This window comes from Alexandromys fortis, unplaced genomic scaffold (assembly GCF_014885135.2).
Source record: "Alexandromys fortis isolate MF-2015 unplaced genomic scaffold, M_Fortis_MF-2015_v1.1 scaffold_32, whole genome shotgun sequence".
Lineage (NCBI taxonomy): Eukaryota > Metazoa > Chordata > Mammalia > Rodentia > Cricetidae > Alexandromys > Alexandromys fortis.
The window spans coordinates 11,278,206-11,303,565 of NW_026067938.1; the positions used below are offsets into that span (position 1 = coordinate 11,278,206).

Sequence of the window (25,360 nt, forward strand, 5' to 3'; positions counted from 1 at the left end):
TCCATAACTCCAATTCCAGGGGATCCAATGCCCTCTTCTGACCTCCAAGAACATCAGCTATGTGTGGTGTACATACAAACATGCAGGCAAAATACTCATATACATAAATTAAAATAATTTGAAAAAAATTTGCAGGGGGAAGGACCAGAGAAGTGGCACACCCTAAAGGCACTTACTGTGCTAGCCTAGGTAATAAAATTTGACCTTGGAATACATATAAAGGTAAAAGGAAAGAACTAACTACATGGAGTTGTCCCCTAACCTTCACTAACCTTCATACATATGCCTGGGGATGTTGACCTAAGACACACAAACACACACACACACACACACACACACACACACACACACACGGAGAGGGAAGGAGAAAGGGAGGAACAGAGAGAGAGGGAGGGAGAGAAGAATAATAAGTAATTTAAAAAATATAAAGGAGGAGAAAAAAGACCCATGATTAAAGACCCAAATTAAAATTATTAAGGGTAAGAGCTAGCTTTCTTTTTAATTTTTATATTATATTTTAAATTTGTTTATTATGTATATGTTTAGCTAAGTCAGCATGTAGAGGTCTAGACCAACTTTGGGGAATCTCTCCTTTCACAATGGGGATCTCAGGGATGGAACTTAGGTCACTAAGCTTAGTGGCAAGCATCTTTCCCTGATATGCCATCTTTCCTATCAGAAAGGAAAGAAGATCTGAATTTCTAAGTTAGGTACGATTGTGTAACTAAGGAGTTATCTCTAGGGTATTTGGGGATTGCTGTTTTGTTATTGAGACAGCATCTCACAATGAGCCAAGTTGACTTCAAACTTGCAATCCTCCAGACTCAGCCTCTTAATTAACTTCAATTATAGATGTGAGCAGACAGGTCAAGTTTCTTTAAGGGAAACAGCAGAATTAGTAATGGTTACTACTTCATATTAACACTGGCCAAGTGAAACAAGACAGTATTGTGAAAGAAAGCATGAGTAACACACGATACTTCAAGGTTCTTATCTCTAATTTCTGTCCATAACTCTCTCTTATATCTGGGTCTGTTTTACTTAGCATAACTGAAATACCTATAATAGCACTTCTACTTATGCTTTTACAGATGGGAAATGCATCAGCCATGGTATTCTGGAGGCCCTGAACATCTCCCAACAGTCACTGAAAGAAGAGCTAACCCATTGTTTATCAGTTTCCTTGAACACAGGGATGCTATGTGGCCATTTCTCACTTTCCTCTCTCTCTCTGGGAGGCTGTCAAGGAAAAAAAAAAGATGCACGCTCACACCCTCACAAATTGTATTGAAACATGAGAATTTTCTGTCTCACTCCTGCAGGACATCAGTGGACTATAAAATGGCTAAAGATGAAACTCTGTCCTCCTTCATTTTGCTCCAGTGTTGTTCTTGAATCTTGGTACAATGTATACTGATTTTATTAATACAGGTGGGCTTCAACAGTCTGTGCATTTCTATTAAGTTTATAGATGTCAATGCTCCCTATCAATGGCTTATATTCTAAATAGCAAGAGTTTAGTTGGTTAATTTGATTCTGTCATACATTATCAATTTTAGTGCTATACTGTTTGATTCTGCTGTAAATGGTGCTTTAACAATGTCAGGGAATGCCAGTTGAACAAATGTGAATGTATTATTTGGGCAGGTGTCTTTATAATTGCATATGAGGGATGACAGTACAAAGATCAGAATAACAATCTTTGCCCTAACATAAAAAAGCTTAGCCATATACATGGCATTGACAGAATGGCCATAATCAGCAATACAAATGACAACAAATATTGGTGAAGATGCTGTGACAGGGGACCTCTTATAAACTGTTAATGGGCATGCAGTATTGGGGAAAAAAAACTAGAAATAGCCATATGACCCAGTTATAGGACTCTTAGGCATATCCTCAGCAGACTATATCCTATTACAGAGACACCTGCATTTTAATGTCCACTGCCTCTCTTTCCAGAATAGGTAGAAAGTAGAATCAACTTGTATGTCCATCAATACACGAATGGGTAAGAAAACACATTGCAATATTACTCAGTAGTAAGAAAAATGAAATAATGATTGTAGGTTAAATGCAAGGAATTATAAAAAGAATTATAGCAACTAAAGTGAAGAAAAACAAATGTCGCATGATCCCTCTCAGATGCAAATTCTAGCTTCAAATCATTTGTTTCATGTGTGGAGCCAAAAAGGGGCATTTTTCAGTTGGGCAGTTGTGAAGGGACACTACTGGGAGTAGAATGGCTTGTGGGGGGAGGAGTATGAGCAAAACCAAGGGGTTGTAGGGAAGGCTAATCAAAAGGACGGAGTATGGAAAGCTCTATGGAAGCCTACTATCTCAAAATCCATTTGCAAAATATAACTGGAGTGATAGTGGAATACATGCGCTATGAAAGAAGAAAGGGTATACTGGAGGTGGGGAGAGTAAAGAACCAAGAATGGAGGTTGGGGATAGCGTAGAAGAGGGGGTATAGATCATGAACAAGTTTTGGCAATGTTTCCATTAGTATGCAAAGGACACAGGTTTCATAAAGTTGGACTAAATAACCTTTCTTGAATGGATTATTCAAGGCCATCTACCAGTGAAAGAGATCATGCAACTTTTTGTACATAAAGATATTAGACCTTCAAAGAAAAAAAAAGACATAAAATTGAGAAGGTGACATCTTGGGGAATATGTGCATAGCTGAATGAGGAAAATGGGGTTGGGTATATTATTTCATTTTACAGAACATGAAATTCTCAGGAAAGAAGACAAATTATAATTTAAAAGAAAAGTTGTTTCACAATAATATAGATCTGTTTTTTGTTTGCTTGTTTATTAAAAAGTTTTTTTTTTCGAGACAGGGTTTCTCTGTGGTTTTTTTGGAGCCTGTCCTGGAACTAGCTCTTGTACACCAGGCTGGTCTCGAACTCACAGAGATCCGCCTGCCCAAGTGCTGGGATTAAAGGCGTGCGCCACCACAACCCGGCTCTTATTAAAAAAGTTTTAATAGGTAGCCCAGTCTGACTTGAACTCTCAATTCTCCTTTTGATGATTCTGAATCTATACTTAAAACAGTATTCTATGGGAGTCCCATATGAGACCTTAAAAAGTTTAATGAGGAATGCCCCCAGCACATCAAATTATCTAGCTAAATGAGAGAACATTACAATAAAAATTGCTCACATTCCTTTAGTTATATATCAGAATATTTGTGGGAACACTAGGAAATACAAAATTATGTGACTGTTCATAGGGTCTGTTTCAGAGAAAAGCAGCATTATTTATTTGAATGGTTCTCTGGTTTTACCAAACTTAAGCATGTGAATTTATCTATAATACTCAAGTTTAACTAACAAAACTTCTTTCAATCTAGTGCTTTGGTAAACTTTTAAGAAAATTATAAAAAAAAATTATAAAAGAACCTACTTTTTAAAAGCAAGTACACATAGTAGTGCTATAAAGAGAACTTTAACATAATATTTAATAACAAAATTCAATGAAACACTAGTTTATCTACAAGTAAGCCTGTTTTAAAAGTGATTTCATTTATGGTAATAAAAAGAAACAATGTATTCAATATTAGAAGCCCATTAAGCAAATCATCAAGAATCTAGGAAAACTTGATTAAAATTCAATGCAGTGCCATGGGATAACACTGGAAGACAAAAAGTAAGTAAAATTTGGGTATCTAGACAAATTTAGTAACATAAAATTTGGAGAACATTTGTTCAGCTGAGTCTTGACAGCTGATAGCTGCTGGGAGAGAATCATTCTTTTTTGGAAGTGTTCTCACTATCAGGATTTCCTCCAGTGTATGACTCCACACCCATATACACATGGGCTACACTAACTGGATTTAGTGGGTTGGGGGGGAGGAAACAAAAGAAAAGGATATGACACTGGAAGAAGCATGCTGGCGTGTATTCTTTCGTGCACATGCGCGTGTGTGTACGTATGTATTCCATATATATATATATACATATATATACACATACACACATATATACGAAACAAGAAAGTTTAAAAGGCACAAGAAATAAATGCAAAGCTTTAAAATAATTAAATGCTACTTAGAAGTTTAAAAATTATAAAGCTAATTAAAAATGTTTGAATCAGGCCTCAATAATACCTATACATCTAGCTACACACAAAAAAGTAAGACTAACATTTACTATACTTATGCTATAAATGCTCAAGAAATTTCAAAACTTACCAATATTTTTAACTCTACTTTTCAGCTGAGAAGAATTCCTCTTCTTACTCTTTGATTTGGGAGTTTTGTCTTTAGAAGCCAGGCTGGCTTGGGCAGATGCTTTTCTTGTCTTAAATGTTTTAGTTACTGTTGTTGGATCTATGGGATCAGGCATACTGCTAAAACTTTCCAATGATTCTTCATCAAAATGGCGTCTTCTCCTGCTTGGATCTGGTTGATTTCTGCGGTTACTATTTGTAGTTTTCTCTACAGACACTGCAAATCCAGTCTTGAAAAGTGGTTTTTCTACTACTCCTTCTTGATCATATAACCATGGTGTCTTGGTGTTTTCAACTTCTTCTTCATGCTGCTTCTGATTCCTTACCAATATAAAAAGTTTTAGATATCACAATTAAGATTTATTTTTATCTACTGAAATCTCCACATATGGAATAGATTTAGGTGAATAAAATCAAGCTAGGAAAATGTTTTCACAAAAACATGCACTCAGTGTGGAAATACTAAGTGTTACAAATTAATTTTATCTTGGACCCTTTATTGGCAAGCTCTAAATCAAAGATCTAGTATTTATGATGTAAGAAGTAGGAAAGAAATGTAAATTCAAAAATGTAAGATACACCAGGCAAAACACGTTAGGAAAGGCTGTGAAAGAGCTGAGCTAATAGTCTGTGAACACACATGAGTTGTTCAAAGCCTTTCAACCAAACTGGAATCTGTGAAAACAAATGGCTACTCGATCAATGTACTCCACTACTCACTGAGTATAGCCCCTGTTGACCTAATGCCATTTCTCAGATTTTATCTGCTAAATGCTATCACTTATTTTAAAAATGCACAAAACAAAATTAAATGGGTCTGCAGGATTTCTCAGAAGTCTTTATATGCCAGTGTGCTTATAACTGTCTTAAAAGCAACAGTAAAAAAGAAATATACAGCTTTTGATTATAAAGCCTAGCAAGTGTTTTACAAAGAATATTTTTGGGAGACATGGACCTATACATTTTATCTGAAAACAAAAGTCAGAAATTTCGAGGTCAGAGGACAAACTCAGTGGAAACTGTTTTAGATGACCTGTGAACTAGAATTGTTTCTTTTCTTAAAAGAGTTTTATTTTCTTTTAGTCAGAAAAATATTCCACATATGGAAGTTAGACATAAAAATTTCTTTTTTTCTTTTTTGTTTTTTCTAGCCAGGGTTTCTCTGTGTAACAGCCCTAGTTAACCTTGCTTTCTAGTCCAGGCTTGAACTTAACAAAGATTCTCCTGCCTCTCCCTCCAGAGTGCTGAGAATTAAAGGTATGCATCACTAAGCCCAGCAAATTTCACATTTCAATCCCTATAAATGAAATAGAATGAGCACACAGCCACTCTCATCTTTATAGATTGTCTGTGGCTGTTTTTTTATTTTTCTGTTTTTGATTCTTTTTCAAGTCAGGGTCTCTCTGTAGCTTTAGCTATCCTGAAACATAGTCTTGAGACCAGGCTAGTCTTGTACTCAGAAATCAACTAATTCCGCCTCTTGAGTAGTAATGGAATTAAAGGTGTGCACCACCACTGCTGGAATTTTATTTATTTGTTTTTTTAAATAATAAAAACGGCATAGATGATTGGTTATGACAGAGAGAACATAGTATGCCTGACTTAAAATATTTGTTAGCAATTTACAGTAATGCAGTATGTTTATGACCTTTATTACAGACTACCAGGTTTGAACTCACTCACTGTCTTTAGTTACTTAACTCAGGTTCAGACTTGATAAGATAAAGATAGCTAATTTGAAATATTTTAAGTAGCTAAAACAAAATATGTAGTTCCATCCTAAGCATGACATACTTAATGCAAAATCAGAGTAGTTTCCATATCGAGGGTATACAAAACATGGATAGTAAGATGGAAAATCACAGCAGGAAGGTTAGAGTCAGAGCTCTTTTACACTACTGTGCCAGAGAATATAGCTAGGGAAATTATATTAAAAATTAATAAATATGAGAAAGAATATAAAATCTTATGAATGATATCATGTACTATCAATACTTCCTAGATAAAAGTTTGTTTGACAGAATTTTATTATGTAGCCCTCACTGGACCAGAACTCAGTATATAGACCAGGCTGGTTTTGAACTCCAAAGATCTACCTGCCTCTGCCTCCCAAGTGTTGGGTATCAAGGCATGAATCACCATGTCCAGCTAAAAGTTGTTTTTATAATAAAATAATATCCTATATAATAATATTTGAATTGTCTATAGAGGCTACAAATCAAACAACTCAGTTTCCAGTACTAAGACAGTAAACACTGAACTTTTTTAACCTAAAAGGAAACATCAAATCAAGAATAAATCATACATTTCTGGTGACATCATATGAATCTTGTAAGATACCCTGGACCAAAACTCTGGCAGCTGGACAAGGATCAGTTCTTTAGCTTAGGGGATAGCTATAAGATGTATAAACTTCATATAACCAATACTATATATCAAGGTACTATATATCACAAAAATTCTCCCTGTGTTATGTCACATAATAGGTGGGCCACCAAAATAGGCTAGCATGTAAATGCTGCCAAGCCTGTTAACATGTGTTTGATTCCTAGGACCCACATGGTGTAAAGAGAGAACCTACTTACTCTCTCAAATTTTCCTTTGACCTACACACACACACACACACACACACACACACACACACACACAATGTAATATTAAAAAAATTTAAGTCAATGGTAAAACATTAGACTGTGATACAATCAGTACCTTTGCTTTTCTGCTCCAATAGAAGAATTGCTTTCAAAGGGTTTTGGAAAAGCCATATACTCTGCTTTTCCTGAAGAATTCTGGGCTAATGGCTGCTGCTGTTCAGTAGGTGTAGAAACATTCTGAGAAAAATCTCCAAAATTAGAAGGAAATAGAGGGCTGAAATTCATTCCTAATAAAAACACGGGAAAGAAAAAAATAAAGAAGTACCTTAGCCTCAAATGAAATTAAAATTTATTCTTAAGAGCTTTAAGTGACTAAATATTCAGTCCAAAGCTACCAAAACAAATTGCCAGGTCAATAAAATAATGCTCATATATTCATTTACTACTTATAGCTCATACTACTACATCTGAGATATTTGTGATACTAAAGTAATTAATGGTTCTCTCTTAAGAACTAGAAGTCAAAACTAAAGAGATAGCTCTTATATACCTAAGAGCACCAGCTGCTCTTCCAGACGACCAGGGTTTGATTCCCAGAACCTATTTGGCAGCTCACAGCTATTTGGAATTCATGTCTCAGGGGATCCTATGAGCTCTTCTGGCCTCCAAGGACACAGCACACATGTGATACACATGCATTGAAATACATATAAAAATAATACATAAGAAGGAAAAAAAACAAACAATAAACTAGAAGTTACAAGAGTAGAGAGACGGATGGCTCAGCAGTCAAGAACATGAACTCTTCTTGTAGACAGAGTTTAGTTCCCTGAACCACACACTCAGTTTCAGGGGATATGACACCCTCCTCCAGCCTCAATGGGTACTGTACTTATGTGCACAAATCCACATTCAAACACAGATATACATACATAATTAAGAATCAAAATTTAAAATCTTAAAAAAAGTACTAGAAGTCATAACTAGCAGTGCTTTTATCAAATTATTATTGGGTGTCAGACTTAAGGATAAGTACTTTATATACAATTTCACTTAATATTCAAAGTAATGCTACAAAATTGATAATAATTCATTAATTCATTTGGCATACGTATGAATATTAGTAATAACATGAACATGAAAATGAGTATCAGATGTATCTTGTCATTTATTACTTAAAGTCTACTCAAACAATATTTGCTATCAATATTAGTCAATACTCATGAAGTAAAAAAGTTCAAATTTTAATGCCCATGCTTTGAAATCCTGTTAAGAAAATACACTGTGAAATATGGATATTAATATTTATGAAAGATTCTCAATCTTTATGTTTTCTACATTCCTCAGCAAATACATTCAATTCTTCCTTCTTAATCACCTGGTCACTTGGCCTATTCTAATACTTTCAACTGTTTTCTTTACCATTAGTGTCATGCTTTATCACTGTTGGACTAACACTCTTGGACTAATACTAAGAGTCAGTATTCTTTAAGGTTGCAGTCCCTAGCAGGTTAACTACGCTCCAGCGGATGGCCCCACACACAGCAGTTTATGTGCAGCTAAATTAGATTTGGTCATTTTTTAAAAAGTATGAAAAATTGGGAGAGGGTGGATGGTTGATTTGGAAAAGTATGGAGGATGATTGGGCAATAAATATGACCACAATACATTTTATGCATGTAGGATATTTCCAAGGAATAATATTTATGTATTATTTTAAAACATTCACGTAATATAGACAGAAAGGGGGTTCACAAAGCCCTATCCCTTCTTGAAAAGCTACTGTCAATTGATCATTGCACATACTAGCATGCTAAGTGGGCTTGGTAGGTTTAAAAACAAAACAAATAAACAAAAAAATAGTACATGAAGTTGGGAGGTAAAAGTGATGATGTGGGATATAGGAAAAGTTCATATAGAGGGGGAAATTTGCTCCAAACATTATATGCATATAAAGAACTATGAAACAATAAAAAAGGAAAACCAATACAATAGAAATTAGAAACTCAAACTCTTTCTTTTTGGAGACAGATCTTGTTTAGCCCAGTTTGGCCTCAAACTCAGTGTGTATCTGAGACTGGCCTTGAGTTCCTAATTCTACTGCCTCTACTTCCTTAGTGCTGGAATTTTAGGTATGCAATATCATAACCAGTTCAAAATTTTTGCATTTACTTATTTTTCCTTCAGGTTTTCAGTTACTTACCTGGTGCAAATGATGGAAAGTTAGTAAATCCAGGAAGATTCAACAGATTTACAGGCTGTGTTGGAAAGCTGAAAGGACAAAATAAATTGGGAGAAGAGGGGTGTGATGCACTACTGCCTCTTTCTTTGCTTCTAGTTTTTTCTGGATGTTGACTTTGTTGACGCATAAGTTCAGTTAGCATTTGTTTTAACCTACAAAAAAGGTAAACCAGTAATTTAAAAGTCAGTTAAAAGTACCAGCAACAAAAAAGGTCTACTTTAAAAGTCAAACAAAAATCAATATAATAGTACCATCAACAAACTAAATTAAAAAACAATACACCTAAGAAATGACTGAACAGCACTCAGGATGGCGAGGCTACTCTGATCCTACAACAAGTATCTGCTTGCTCTGCTGGCCTAATTCAATAAATTAGCTGTTGGAACAAGTACTGAGCTTAGTACTAACAGACAGAGGTATAAATGTCAGAACCTAAATTTACTGTGGTATAATTTATATACTATATACTTTACCCAACATTAAGTATATAATTTAATACCAATTTTATAAATAAATCTCAGGCCCACAGTAACAGATCATGGCTTGTAAGTTTCAGACAATAGACCAACAGCAGTTTGGCTCAAGTCTTTCTCTCCTTGAAGGTAAGTGTAAAACTCTTTCATTTTAGCACTACTATACAGTAGCAATACTTGTGATCAAGCAGATTACCTTTGAACATTATTCTGTTGCCACGTTAGTTGTGTGTAGCACTGGTTCAGCTGGTGCATTATAAGGTGTACCTGAGGAGATGCCACATTGCTTGGCATAACACTGTAAGGACCTGTTAGAAGAGTTTGCAGCAAACAAGATAAAGTCTGTTGGAAGAAAATTTTGGCACCAGTTAACCAATGTCTTGAAGAAAATGTGTACTGCTTCAAAACTATGTAAATTAAAAGAATATATTTCAAAGATACAATTTACCTGCTGGTCTTGCATCAAAGTCTGACAAATATTGACACTGAAATCAAGCTGTTTCTTTAGCTGATTAATTTGTTCTTGCCACTGCTCTTTCTCTTCTATGTAGGAGAGCTCTGACACCCATCGAAGGTTTTCTTGTCGTTGCATGCTGATATTCTGTTGCCTTGTCTTGGCTAAAGGACGATAATTTCCATCTGCTGAAACAGGGCGATTATTCTTCCACCTAATGGAGAATTTAGAACCTTAAGTCATCACATGTGATAATTCAAATTTTAAAATACAGTAACAAACATCAAATCCTATTCAACAGACTAGTATTTCTTCATCATCATCAAACAAGAAAAAAAGGAAAAAAAAGACTTCCAGCTCATCCAATTATTCTCTAACTGCTTTCTAGTTTTTCTCATTTGTCTTCTTACACTATAATCTAACTATAGTCTACAAAATAAAAACAATCTTTTGACTAGAGCAGTTTTTTATTCTTCAAGGTTAACTTCATCAAGTAGCAATATTATATTTAGTTAACATTTATTAACTAAGTTTTATCACTACTAGAAGTAACAATGCAGACCAGAGACAGGAGAACATTTGCTACCAATACTGATAACCTGAATTCAATCCCAGAGACCCACAGGCAGAAAGAGAGAATCTACCCCTGCAAGGTGTGCTTGTACCTCCATTTGTGCACTATGACACAAATGCATATACAAAACCATGCACACACACACACAAATATAATTAAAAAGCAAACCATAAATAACAATTAGGATTGCTTCCTGCTGTTTTTGCTTTGCTTTGTTTTAAAGAAAGGGTCTCACTACATTGTTGGGGTCTCAAGTGATCCTTTCAAGCAACAACCCAAGTCGGGCAGTGGGTGGTGGCACATGTCTTTAATTCTAGCACTTGGGAGGCAAAGGCAAGCTGATCTCTGTGAGTTTGAGGTCAGCCTGATCTAAAAAAGCTAGTTCCAGGACAGGCACCAAAGTTACACAAAGAAACCCTCTCTTGGAAAAAAAAGAAAAAAGAAAAAGAAAAATTCAAGCAGCAGCCAAGACTTTTAGGATATACCACTGCTGCAGTAATATAATTAGTTCATTAACATAACTTTTTTACCATCTGAAATATTTCATCTTTTGCTTAATTCTCCCCAAGAGAAGCAAAGATGAAAGCTTAGGAACAATTCTTGATCTGGTCAAGGTGGGATCTATTGTAGCAACATCTTTATGTTAAAAATGAAATATGAATCTAGTTTAAGAACTACCCAGTGTTCTGTGTGCCCGCCCCCCTAAAATTTTAGAATCTCCTGAGCGGCAGATTCTCTTTTTAGAGTAAACCCCTTTTATCCAAGCCAAAACTTATAACAAAGATACAATCCTTAGAAAGCCCTTGGGGGGGAAGGGGTGTCTCCAGAAAAACCAACTATGTCACTAAAGAGCAGTTACTTCCAGACCCACCCACTGACCTTTAGGGGAGGAAATGGAACCAGAGATTGAGTCTGATTATCAACGGCCTATTTATTTAGTCAACCATGGCTACATAAAGAAACTTACTTCCATAAAATCTCTTTAATAATGACTTCGAAGAATATCAAGGGTGGTGACCAATGAAAGTGCTTATATCCAAGGCATGGAAGCGCTCCACACTTTCTCACTCTAGACTCATTCCTCATAACTATTCCACAAAGATCAAAACTTCAGAATACCAGTTTATGGTAATGTGATTTCCTGAGTTGTAGCAAATTATTAAATCTAAAGTCAGACTGGGGAAACTCTCACTTTAATCGACACAGGAGAATACAGTTAAGTTGGGCACTTACACTGAAAAGAATGCGCTTATAGGACTAATCTGTGAGATCTGCATTACCTTTGAGTAGTTGGTACCATTACTGAACCAAAATTCAAGGTACTGGATTAGTATGTTGATGTGAACCACAAAGTTTTGGTACCATAAAAACCTGAAATACTTAAATTCAAATAAAATTTTAACACTGAAACTAACCTATTTTTAGTTTCCTTTACATTATAAGAACTTTGATTCATACTAGGGTGATAACTAGGAAAGTTATCATTGGAACTGGCATCTTGCTCTTCTTCTTCTTCTTCTTCATCTGTCCGAACAATTCCTTCTGAAAGATAACCATCTTCATCTCCTTCTTCATCTAATGCACACTGAGTAGAACCTCCCCAAGTTGCCATTGTTCTAGGGATAATGAGACATAAAACAGGCATCATTATGGAGATTAGCTAGATATTTTAAGAGTTACAATGCTCAAGATTTATTTATATATATACGAAAGCATAAACATATACAAAAATTATAATAATTCTGTGAGATGCTATCTTCTGTTGCTGTCATACAAAATGTGTAGCTTGCCTTCCACAAGAAAATATTTCATAGAAATTAAAATAATCATCATATCTGGAATTTTCTCCTAATCTAAACTTCCCTCGGCCATTCCCTAGGTGATAGCACTCTATTCTACCTAACAGAGCTTTCTGCAATAGTGGTAACGATCTATATTGGTGCTGCCCTATGCAGTAGATATAGATACATATGAATACTAAAGCACTTAAAATTCTACCCATGTGACTAGAGAGAAAATGAACTAACTTTAACTTACTTTAAATAGCCACCATATCTACTGGTATATTAAAACACACAACCCTAGACCTAGACATGCTAAACTGTCTCCTTTCACAATCCCTTTCCATTCAAGAAATTTTTGCATGCCCTGAGTATAAAGATGGATCAAATAGGTATGCAATCTAAACATCTTCAGATAATCAAAGAAATTTATTTTTAAAAATTCTTTGGCATATATAAACACAATCTTATCATTTATTAAAAAATACTAAGGGGATGATATACTTGTTTATTTTTATACAAATAATTAAATCTTGGCTAAGTGATGGGGGCACATGCCTTTAATTCCAGCACTTGGGAGGCAGAGGTAAGTGGATCTCTGAATTCGACCAGTTTGGTCTACAGTGTGAGTTTCAGGACAGTTAGGGCTTCACAGAGAAACCATCTCAAAAAAAAAAAAAAAAGAAAGAAAGAAAGAAAGAAAAAGAGAGAGAGAGAGAGAGAGAGAGAGAGAGAGAGAGAAAGAAAAATCTTTGAGGGACTAGAGAGATGGCTCAGCAGTTAAGAGCACTTGCTGTTATTTCATAGAACCTCAGTTTACTCTTCTGCATCCACAGAAGACAAACTCACAACCACCTACAAATATAGCTCTAAGGAGATCCAATGGTTATAGCCTCCACAGGCTTACGTGCTGGCATATACATACTCCTATACATACACATACATAATTGAAAAATAAAATAGAAATTAATTAAAATGGTAGGAATATTTGAGACTGAAGTACACAGGACATCTTTATTGTTTTCAGTTCATCAATAAATACTTTGAGCTCATAATTTTAAATGCTTAGAATTCTACTTTGCATAAGTGAGTAATACAAAATTACAGAAGGATTTTTCAGATAATCTTGGAAAATATTGGAAAATCTATCCTAATCAAGCCAAAACTCATTTTTTTAAGTTTTTTAAGTCAGCAACTCAAAGTAAAATTTTTTACATTAAACAATAGAACAAAAAATAATGCAAAGAAAGACTAAATTTGATGCGAACAGGATAAAATATGATAAAAAATTAAATGTTTTCATAACTAGACTTGTTAAAAGTGGAAGATTTTGTATGTGCAGTAAAAACAGCAATTTGTACCACACAAATGTTTGAGGCAGTCTTTGTCAACATGTTGGGGTGGCCTTGTAGGCAGTACATAATGCACATATATGTTTCTTAAAGCCAAGGCTATAGTTAAATCACATGCTGCAACACAGGTTGGCAACACTGGAAACATCTTGGATTCACTTTGCATTTAATTCTGAATATATTTTTGGCTGAATATATTATTAATAATAAATTGATTATGAAATATATTTTGTATGATTGAAATAACCAAAAAATTTTGCAAGTCCTGCCTCCACTCAGTTGTATTCAGTAACATGAACCCATAGGAGGGGTCACAAGCCACAGGTTAAGAAATGAGTCTCTACACCAGTGATTCTGAAACCAGATGCTCATCAAAAATATCTCAAGACTTCTGTGAAAGAGCAAATGCTCTGCCAGAAGAGAACAGAATATTATGTAAATAAAATGTACATTGAGACTTTACAAGTATAAAAACTCCTAAGAAGAGAGCATGTGAAACATTCTGGAAATGTCATCTGATAAGGCTTCAACCTATCTAGGTTTCAAAATTTTAGATTAAATACTACTATATAGCTAGTTATTTTACAAATAACTAATTCTTTTACAAATTTTCCAAATGTGGACACTTCAAACTTATTTCTAAATATTTAATGTTTTATATAAAAATACTTTATGATGCCGGGTGGTGGTGGCGCACGCCTTTAATCCCAGCACTAGGGAGGCAGAGGCAGGCGGATCTCTGTGAGTTCGAGGCCAGCCTGGTCTACAAGAGCTAGTTCCAGGACAGGAACCAAAAAGCTATGGAGAAACCCTGTCTCAGAAATCAAAAACAAAAAAAAAAAACAAAAAAAAACTTTATGATTATTCTCAGGAACCTTAAAAATGTTAGTTACACAATTTAAAATAAAAAAATATTTCAGCAGGGAGGTGGTGGTGCACAACTTTAATTCCAGCACTTAGGAGGCAGACGCAGGAAGATCTCTGTGCATTGGAGGCCAGTCTGGTCTACAAGAGCTAGTTCCAGGACAGGCTCCAAAGCTAGAGAAACCCTGTCTCGAAAAACAACAATAATAACAACAACAACAACAACAACATAAATAAATAAATAAATAAATAAATAAATAAATAAAAGATAAAAAGTATTTCAACTGGGCATGGTGGAACTTGCCTATAATCTCAGCCCTGAGGTGGAGGCAAGAAGCAAGTTCAAGATTATTTTGAGCTCCACAGTAGCTCAAGGCCAGTCTTTGTTACCTGAAACTATGCCACAAAACAATATATCATTCTAGTCTGAAAAACAACACCACAAAACATCACATATTTTTCATTTTATAATGAAATTTTATAAAGTATCAAACTTAGCAAAGAAAGTAAACTTTGAAAGATTATCCTGCAGCAGTGGTGCAGACAGATCTTTGCGAGTTCAAGGACAGCCAGAGCTGCAAAACAGAGAAACCCTGTCTCGGAAAAACAAAACAAAACAACAAACAAACAAACAAAAGATCTGTATCACCATTTGATCAAATACTGTAAAATACCATAGTAACTGAAATAGAAAGGTAAGCTGCAGAACAGAAAATGGCTGGCTGGAATGAGTCCTTAGTCACATATGGAAAAATAGCCGGTCAGTCATACAGTTGACTTGTTTGTGCTGTGTTGTGGAGGAAAATGAGTCTGCCTTGCTTTTAAGTTCTGGGTAAATGGTATTTTAAAAATATATTTTAAACAGCTTTCTTACTTTTCTGTTCTGCTTTGCTGAGGGGTACACAGATTCTCAGATCCATCACTTCTCAATGATAACGATATAGCCACTGGAGAAGAAGTCTCCGCTAGACCTTGCCTCCTCTGGTGTTCAGCCATGAGAGCTTCAAGTTGCTTCCTTCTCTGTCGTAGCTCTTCCCTTAACATTTCATGTCTTCGCATGTCTGACCACAACTATTATTTTAAAAATCAGAGTCAAGTAAATATTTGGATTTGTTGAAGCCTTAAAGAATAGAAGTCTTAACGATATTGTCAGTTCAACAATAATCTATTGCCAATGTTTCCACTTTCATTCTACGATATCCATCTAGGGAACCAGAGAAATCACTCAAGTTAAGAATGTATACTGCTCTGCAAATTTTTGGATCTGAATTTAGTTCCCAGCACCATTATCAAGTGGCCCACAACTGCCCCTAACTCTAGATCCCAGGGATACCTGACACCTCTGACCTTCAAGGACATCTACACTCACTTGTACATACATATCCCCCAACAACCGGCACAAAATTAAAAATACTAAAGCTAAAATCTTTTAAAGATGTTCATAAGGGTTAAACAGTATTTTAGGGATAAGATAAAGGCAGTCATAAATTGTTCGGGAAACTAAGAAATACTCATGAACTATTTGGGAAAAGCTATGATATTTTTCTACAAATCAAATATAAATGAAATACTCAATAGGCCCTTCTAACTAAAATGATTTGTGTTTGCTATAATTGTTCCTCATATTTGCTAATAAAGAATTTGACTATTTTAAAACAATACCAGCATAATCTGGGGTAAGATTTATTCCCCAACTAAAAGAGACACAGAAAATATACTTCACATATATCACCCATCCAATAGGTCAAGGGCCCCAAAGACCCATCCCAAGAGCAACTTTTCTCCCCATCTTTCCCCCCCAAAAAAACTATTTTACAGATTTGGGAGTTAGGATCCAACTGAGGAACAACACAGTAGACTGTACCATACCTCATTATCCACTACTGAAGAATCTTCAGGCTCAATAACAGATTTGCTTGTGCTGGTCTCATTTTCATTAACAGTTGGAGTTGAAGTAATAGCTGGGAGATACTTTTTGGTGGGACCGCTACTCATACTAGTGGCTGATAGCTAAATGAACAACAACAAAAACAAAACAAATGTATATGTATATACATATGCATATATAAAACAAATATTACTATAAAGTACTAAAATAACTGAATTTATCTCATAGTTATTTTACTTCTCTAGAGCTCTAGTGCCGTATTAATCTGATATTGGGACTACAATCACTACCATGATCCAAAGACAACAGAAGAGAACAAAGATGATAACAGGCTAAAGGTGATGAGGAGTAAACAATCAGGAACAGTAAAAACAACAGGAGGCAAATACTGGGGAGGGGGTTTTACACTAAACCCAACCTTGCACATACTCCTCTGGATATTATTTATATTGGGGATAAAAGACAAGAGGATTAGGAAAAAATAGAAAAAGTACAAACTTAGAAAATATTTGTATTAGAAACATAATTTGATGTTCTTTTTTCAAAAACAAAATATGGGCCTAGAGAGATGGCTGAGAGGTTAAGAGCACTGGCTCCTCCAGAGGACCAAGGGTCAATTCCCAGCACCCACGTGGCAGCTCATAACTGTCTGTAAGTTCAGTTGCAGGGGTCCTAACACCTTCACACCAATGCATATAAAAATAGTTAAATAAATTATTTTAAAAAGCCCAATTCCAAAATAGAAGCAATCACTTGATTCCCATGTACTACCTTTCAAAGGAGAAACATACCCAAACCCATTTCCTTATTAATTCACTCATCTCAGCACTCAGAAAACTAGCGGTAAAGACAGACATTAGGTTTTAAACATTTTTCAAGCACACTGAAAGAAATAAATTTACAATTACCTGAAGGTCGGGGCATGCCTTTTGTACAGCTTGAATTTTCTCTTGAATTTCAATCAGTTTCTTTCTTTCCTCCTGCAACTGTTTCAGCTCTCTCTGTTGCTGCTGTAGTTTAGCCTCATAAAATTTCTCTCTATAATTAAAGTGACATTATCTGTGAACTTCAATAAAATTATACTAAGCAAAAAAACAACACAGTAAGAACCTTTCTAAATAAGTGGCTCTGAACTTTTTTTTTTAATGAAAGCCAAAAGCTTACCATACCTTGTTTTTTCATTTACTCCAGTGTCTTTTTGTGTTTTATTAGAATTCTCTCTTGCATTATTTGAGTTTTGTTTGGTATCTTCTGCTGCTGCATAGAAATCACCCAAATTTGATGTATTGGCAGAGATACTCACTGGAGCTGCGTCATCATCCTAAAACAGCACAATTATATAAAACTATTTTGACATCCAAAGAAATTATCAAATTTATACTTTACACAATTTACTAGGCTATAATACATAAAACAATACCACAGAGATATTATACTCTTATAATACTTTTACAGAAAGTCAAAGTGTATCTTTTATCAATGATAAATTAAGTGCTAAAACTAAAATGAGTCCATGAAAAAAAATTTTTTTTTTTTCGAGACAGGGTTTCTCTGTGGTTTTGGAGCCTGTCCTGGAACTAGCTCTTGTAGACCAGGCTGGTCTCGAACTCAGAGATCCGCCTGCCTCTGCCTCCCAAGTGCTGGGATTAAAGGCGTGCACCACCAACGCCCAGCTCCCATTAAAAATTTTTATTTGCAGTTCTGTGTATTGAATGTTTTATATGTCCATGGCCCTAACATGCACATCTATTGCCATGCACTGTCTTGCATGGCCTTATAACACTCAGTCAGAATGTGGACCCTTAACTCCTCCAAACTGTAAACTAAATGAGTTTCTTTTTCCTTAAAAAGTTACCTAACTTCAGATATTTCATTAGTGTTATGAATTAAGAAACCTTTACAAATTAACTAGCTACTTCTTATTTTGTTGAGATAATGGGCTGCTATCAAGAGCTCTGTGACAAATATAAAAAGCAAAAATAATTACTATGGAGCAGGAAACGATATTAACGTTATTTTACGATATCAAATGATATTTCAGGATTCAACCTCTATATTATTGCAAATAATCCATGCCCACTATCTGTTTAAAATTTGCCCTCTTACTCATTTCTGTCTTTAATTTGTCAAACAAGTACCAATAGTTATGATACAATGAAAAAAATGAGAGGGACATGATGGCTGTAATTCCTGTAATTCCAGTACTGTATTCAAGAGGCTAACAAAAGAAGAGATCTCCATGAGTTAGAAGACCAGCTAGGGTTATCCATAGTGAACTTCTGGCCAGCCCAAGATACAGAATGAGACCTTTCTCTCTCTTTTTTTTCTAGAAAAAAAAAAAAAAGACATCCTATCTAAAATCTATAGTGATTACTTCAAAAACAAAGTTTTTTTTTAATCTGACTAGCAGAAGATTTTTTTTTTGTTGAACTAATAATAAAGAAGCTGATTAATAGGGAGTTGAAAATGACCTCGTGCATTTTCTTGAAAATATTTAACTTATTTATATTCCATGCTTTCTCTGAAGATTACATCTGAAATTTAACTTTTGGAAATAATATTCTAATAAAATCATAACAAACTGATTCTTATTAATCATAGAACTATGAACTCTGAAATGACAATTCAATTCATCTCTGTATCAATCAAAAGACTATACCCAGTGAACATAGAAGAGGACAATGGCAAGAACTAGGCTATAACTTAAGAAATAAAGAAGCTGAAAATGAAGTACTTTCATAAAATATACATGGAAAAAAATAAAATGAGTTCTAATTCAAAACAAAGCTTATTTCTCATACTTCAGTTTTCCTATGTACTAATTTGTGATCTTAAAGGAGTGGTTCTCAACCTTCCTAATGATGTGACCCTTTAATACAGTTCTTCATGTCGTGGTGACCCCCCAGCCATACAACTATTTTCATTGTTATTTCATAACTGTAACTTTGCTACTGCTATGAATCATAATGTAAAGATCTGATATGCAGGATATCTGATATATGAGTCTTGTAAAGGGGTCATTCAATCCCCAAAGTGGTCACAACCCACAGTTTGAGAACCACTGTCTTAAAAAAAATAATGGGAAATTAATAGAAAACAACAATTAGCAAATATGAGTTCTTCCAAATATGTAAAAATATTCAGGATAACCTAGCTTATTGCGATTATTTGTTTCCAAAGCTGTTTCATGCATTTCAAAAAGTAGGAATTCAGAAAGATGCCCATCCATTCTTTCTATTAATTTCAATATTCATATGCAACCAATGTCATTAGCTTAGGTGCTCTTCCCGATACTCTTCAAATACATGACCAAATAAATCACATCTCAAAAGGTGTTCTTCTAAGTTATGCACGTTTTACATGCCTAAGTTTACTTGTATGCTTGTACATGTTTATGCACTTTCTTCAACAGCTTTTCTTCTCATAGGAATAATTTAGAAAAAAACAAAAGTCATTACCAATAATGTATAAACAAGTTATAGTATACCAATATAAAAAAATTGTAATCAAAGGTCTGGGGACATGAACTCACTTTGCTTAGAGTATCAATTAGCAGTAATTCTGGAGAGTAATTAGAAATTGTCCATTCAAATGAAAATGTATGGTAATACATAGCAATGGAAAGAATTAACAAACAAAAAGAAAGCAAAGAAATAATTTTACAAGTTAAACCATTTTTGTTACTCTAGAAAAATTTTACCTACCACAGGAAACTGTAAAATGCTCAGTAGATCTTTTGGACCACATTAGATAATAAAGAAGGGTTAGTATTTACATGTGCATATGTATAAATTATTTTCAAAATCATGTATTAATAGTTGAACTTTACTAACATGCTAACATTTGGATTTTCTTTTCTTTTTATTTTTTTACATCAAGTAGGTTAAGGTCTCAGGCTCTGCGATAGGCAATGTAAATTCTGGCAGTCATAATTATGTAACATTGGGGAATTAACACTTTTTCAATCTGTTTAATATCTACCTTATGATGATGCTATGGACCTATACATGAGGCCAGTATCATCAGCAAAAGCAAAATTATGTGGGGTTGTAGATCAAACTATACTGGTACACAGTCATGCTCTTGGGTTTTTATATACAGATGGCTGCACTCCTACTCTAAGTTGTAAAAGACGTTATTATAACAAAATTTACCTACTCTAATCCTTCTTCCCATTTTTTTTCCCCAAGACAGTCTTTTGTGCCCAAAGCAGAACTCCAAATTAGATTCAGCCAAGGATAACCTTGAACTCCTCCTTGAATTGTCTCCATTTCCCAAGTGATAGGACTACAGATGTTGCACCATCATGTCAGGCTCAATTTCTCAACTTTACCAGGAAAAGTTTGCCAATATCTGATATATAGCAATTAATCCACTAAACCTTTAATAGTAACATCTAAGACCCAAATACAGGGCTGGGGATGAAACTTTTGGTGGTAACATGCTTGCTTAGTTATGTAAGGGGTCTTAATTCAACATAAGAAATGGAAAGGAGTTATACCAATATAATCATCAAACATACACAAAAATTTCATCTTATATGACTATACTATTTAAACAAGTAACTTACCTGGACCATAGCAACAAGATCTTGGAGCTGTTTAAGTTTCTCTTTTGCAGCCATGAGTCTACCTATCTTCTGTTCAAATTCTTCATCTTCTGGTGCCTCATCAACCAGACTGCTCCTATGGCTAGATAATGAAGCCCCACTGACTCCTTCCTCCTCTACTTCCTCCTCCTCGTCATCTTCACCTTGTGCTACATGCAACCTCTGTTCTCCTTCTCTATTATATCGACAGTCTGTTAAAAAACAAGTATCATTCAAATAAATTATTTTAAAACTTTAAGAATATAAATCAAAGATAATCTACTTCACTAGAGTAATATGGCAACATTTCTGTGAATATAGGAAATCATACCTAATGGAGGCATGTTTAGAGCTCTGATGTTGGCAGCAGATCTGTTGTTAATTTCACAGTTAGAATTAACTGATCTACCATCTCTATTATTAGAAACACACTGTGTATTACTGTTACTATTCACTTCATTCCAGGTGGAAGCTACCTGTGGATTCCTGAAAGAAATTAATGCCCAGTTATTTAAAACAACAAAAATAAAAATTCAAAAAAAATCTACCTACATAGAGCTATAATAAACTAGTTTCAAGCAAAGAACAGCATTAACTAAACCATTTATATCAAATTCTTAATAATAGACTCCTATTTTTCATTAACTTTTCCAAAAACTTAGAAGTTTATGAATAAAAGCATGTAAAAACTCAAAATATACCTAAAGTATAGCAGTAGGAAAAGAAAATGCTCAATTTTATACTTTTTAAATTTACTTGCATTCAGTAACAAATAGCAATTTTACTAAATTACTGCCTTCAATATTTCCTTCCTTTTCTTTATGGGTAAGAATGATTATTACAATAAGTTAACTTACAAGGAAAAAGCTTAAATAAGAAGGAAACAATATTTCACTGATGTATCCCTCCATCCCAGCCCCCACACAAGCATTAAGTTCAGATGAATACATTGGGAAAAAGAAACTTAAATGCTGTCACCTAATGTTAGTAACAGGTTCAGAATTTTCATGATCAGAATCATAGTCTGACTCTTCAGTTTCTTCATCTTTTGTATTTTCATTTACAGCATCTGTCATCATATCTGATGTTTGTTCATAATAATGAACTAGTTCTCTCAATTCATTCAATCTCTTTTGAACTTCATTTAACTTCCTGATTAAAAAAAATATAAACCATTTTAGAAAAAAATACACTATTTCACTTAATAGCAGTTGGCACATACATCCACAAATATAGATAGACCAAGTTAAGTATTCAGGGCACCTGTCAATTTTTAAAAATACAGCTTCAGCTGTACATGTTGGCATCCCAACACTCAAGAGAGAGAGAGACAAGCACAACTCTGTTAAGTTCAAGACACCCTGGTCTATGTAGTAAGTTCCAGGCCAGTAAAAGCTGGCTATATAATGAGACCCTATCTCAAAACAGACAAACAGAAACAAAAGATAAAACAAAACAAGCAAAACCCCAAAGCATGAACTGAAATGTCATATACATCGTCCCTGTTTTGCAGGTGAAGAAGCAGAAGCTTTCCAAGTGTTCTGCTCACACTGACACAGTCTTGTATAAAACATCATTTCAAGGCTATGAGTCTAGAGTCTGGATCTTATTCTTTGAATATTAAAACATTTTACAGAGTTCTTGGTATTTCTAACTCTTTTACTAAAAAATGATCAATTAATAGCAGTCTACAGAAACTACCTATGCTATCTTATTTCTTTTAGTCAGCCAATAAGATTAATATATATTACATTCCCTCCTTTTTCCACCATATATCTGAAGAATGTTTATCTAACTCCAGTTTCTTACAAATTTTCGAAAGTTTAAAAATCCTCATTATTTAATTCTAATTACTTAATATATGTGAAGAATGATTGTAAAAAGTATTTTACTGTAGTTTTTCAGCTGGATTTAGATGACCTTCATTTTCACTCTCATTCTGAGAAACCAGAGAAGTCGCAGGACAAGGAACAGAGGATATAAGGCTATTGGATTCTCCATTGACAACTGGTGCAAAGCCTACAGGAGCAGAGAGAGCTACAGTTGAACTTCTCTTATCCCCACTTCTTTGGAGAGAAGTTGAAGGCACGACTGAAAAAGAGAGAAAAAGATACACAGTTACATAAATAAAAATGGCATGAAGCAGCATATTTTCACAGTTTGCATACTTATAAAAAACAGAAAATAAAATTCATTCACATCTTAAAATCTGCAGATTTAAATCCTAAAAGTTTATGTATATACACTTGCAGGCCACTTATTAACACAGTTTACAACAAAACACTTCAAAATACACAAGGAAAAATATTTTTACATCTTCCTTTTAGATAGTCTAGCACTTCTGCATTATAGTCACTGAATTAAAATAGAAGGGAGAAAATAAGACAGAAACTGCAAAGTATTACAATGCTATATGCTAGAAAAACAACCAAAAGAACAATAGCATAAACTTGTCTCACGTTAAGTTAAATGGTATCACTATGTATGACGTGCAGAACACAAAAGGCCAATCCTGGCAGGTAAATAAAAAGACTATGTATTTTTCTACCTCCTACTATTCCAAAAGTACTGTCATTTATCTTTTTCTCAGTGTGACTATCAGTGCTTCCTTCTCATTTAGTGCCACAATTATCACAGCTAGTTCCTAATGATCTCTTTTTTACACTATTCTTTAACCACTGTTCCTGTAACTACTGCTCTTACACTGTTTTCTAGAAGGAGGAGTGGTCTTTTAGTCAGTGGTCAGTCGGCAAAGTATGACATTCTTGGTATATAAAACTGACCCAAGGCCATAATCATACCTTACAAATTTTATTTTCCTTAGTTGCCTTCCTCTGTTCATAAAATAACTGATATTATCCTCTACAGGAAGAGGAGGGTAGCTAAGATCAAGAGGTGGGAGATAAGTGTTTCAGGGCAGAAACAGTAAGGTTTCTTTGAAAGTGGCAGAGAATCAGGAAATACGTGAAGAATAAAGAACTACTCCTCCAAGCTGGATGTAGCGGTGCAAACATATAGTCCAAGCCCTGGGGGAGACTGATGCAAGAGTGTTGCACATTTGAAGTGAGCCTGAGCTCCACTGTAAACCTTGTCTCAAAACACAAAAAATACCAAAAGAGAACATATGATTCTGTTATTTTGAATGACTTACTTATATTTTAAGTAAATATGTACCTGCATGAATTATGTGCATCACATGCATGCAAGTGCCCATAAAAACCAGATGCATAGAATCCCCTGGAACTGAAGTGACGGGCAGTTGTAAGCTACCTAATGTGGGTCATGGGAACAAAACCTGGGTTCTCTGCAAAAGCAGTAAGTGCTTTTAGCTGCTGAGCCATCTTTCCAGCCCAAGAATGGGGATTCTAAAAATGGTGTTCTTATCCACTATTAACTTCTTATTCGGATAACAACTGAATGTTATAATAATAACGGTCAGTTGAGTTACCCCAAGTCATTTCAATTTCTAGAAATTAAGCTTCTAATACTAAGGGGCAGGAACTAGGATTGAGAAAAACTTTTAGTAAAATGATAAAGACTAGATCTGAATTATCCAAACTTCCTTTTCTTTTCCTTTCTTTTCTTCCTTTCCTTCCTTTTTCCTTCCTTTCCTTCCCTTCTTTCCCTCCCTCCCTCCCTCCCTCCCTCCCTCCCTCCCTTCCTTCTTTCTTTTTTCCGAGACAGGGTTTCTCTGTGGTTTTGGAGCCTGTCCTGGAACTAGCTCTTGTAGACCAGGCTGGTCTCGAACTCACAGAGATCTGCCTGCCTCTGCCTCCCAAGTGCTGGGATTAAAGGTGTGTGCCACCACCGCCCGGCTCCTTCTTTCTTCTTCTTTCTTTCTTTCTTTCTTTCTTTCTTTCTTTCTTTCTTTCTTTCTTTCTTTCCTTCTTTCTTCTTTCTCTTTCTCTTTCTTTCTTTCTTTCTTTCTTTCTTTCTTTCTTTCTTTCTTTCTTTCTTTCTTTCTTTCTTTCTACTTAGCATCTATTTGGCCCTTTATCACATATTGGCTTATTAAGAGCTTTTCATATTCAAGTTTCTTCTTCAAAAATTATAATTTTTTTAAAACTGTATTTGTTACCTTATCAAAGAGTTACTAAGTGACTGCTCTGTGTCAGCGTATATACTTATATGCCCTTTACTTAACACTGCTGAGTCAGATTTACTCACATGATGAATTGTTCAGATGCTGATCTCGAAGGGTATGGAGTTCTCCAAGTAATTTGTCCATTTTCTGTTTCTTTTCCTGTAGTACTCTCATTTTACTAAAAAGCTGAACTTTCTCATCAGGTAAATGTTCGGAAACTGAGGGAT

At 34.8% G+C, this 25,360-nt stretch overlaps 1 protein-coding gene across 1 annotated transcript in view; it reads right to left on the reverse strand.

Annotated features, from left to right (window-relative positions):
* The window catches only part of Pcm1 (pericentriolar material 1), a 93,882-nt gene that overhangs the window by 38,297 nt on the left and 30,225 nt on the right, over window positions 1–25,360 (reverse strand). The window contains exons 9-23 of the mRNA XM_050147268.1: window positions 25,217–25,355; window positions 22,942–23,140; window positions 22,028–22,201; window positions 21,381–21,535; window positions 21,032–21,261; window positions 17,631–17,782; window positions 17,370–17,499; window positions 16,443–16,583; window positions 15,448–15,644; window positions 11,992–12,192; window positions 9,997–10,216; window positions 9,745–9,890; window positions 9,037–9,227; window positions 6,949–7,120; window positions 4,202–4,560 (exon numbers count right to left, since the gene is read on the reverse strand). Coding sequence (XP_050003225.1) covers window positions 4,202–4,560; window positions 6,949–7,120; window positions 9,037–9,227; window positions 9,745–9,890; window positions 9,997–10,216; window positions 11,992–12,192; window positions 15,448–15,644; window positions 16,443–16,583; window positions 17,370–17,499; window positions 17,631–17,782; window positions 21,032–21,261; window positions 21,381–21,535; window positions 22,028–22,201; window positions 22,942–23,140; window positions 25,217–25,355 — 2,806 coding nt within the window. The remainder of the gene's footprint in view (window positions 1–4,201; window positions 4,561–6,948; window positions 7,121–9,036; window positions 9,228–9,744; window positions 9,891–9,996; window positions 10,217–11,991; window positions 12,193–15,447; window positions 15,645–16,442; window positions 16,584–17,369; window positions 17,500–17,630; window positions 17,783–21,031; window positions 21,262–21,380; window positions 21,536–22,027; window positions 22,202–22,941; window positions 23,141–25,216; window positions 25,356–25,360) is intronic.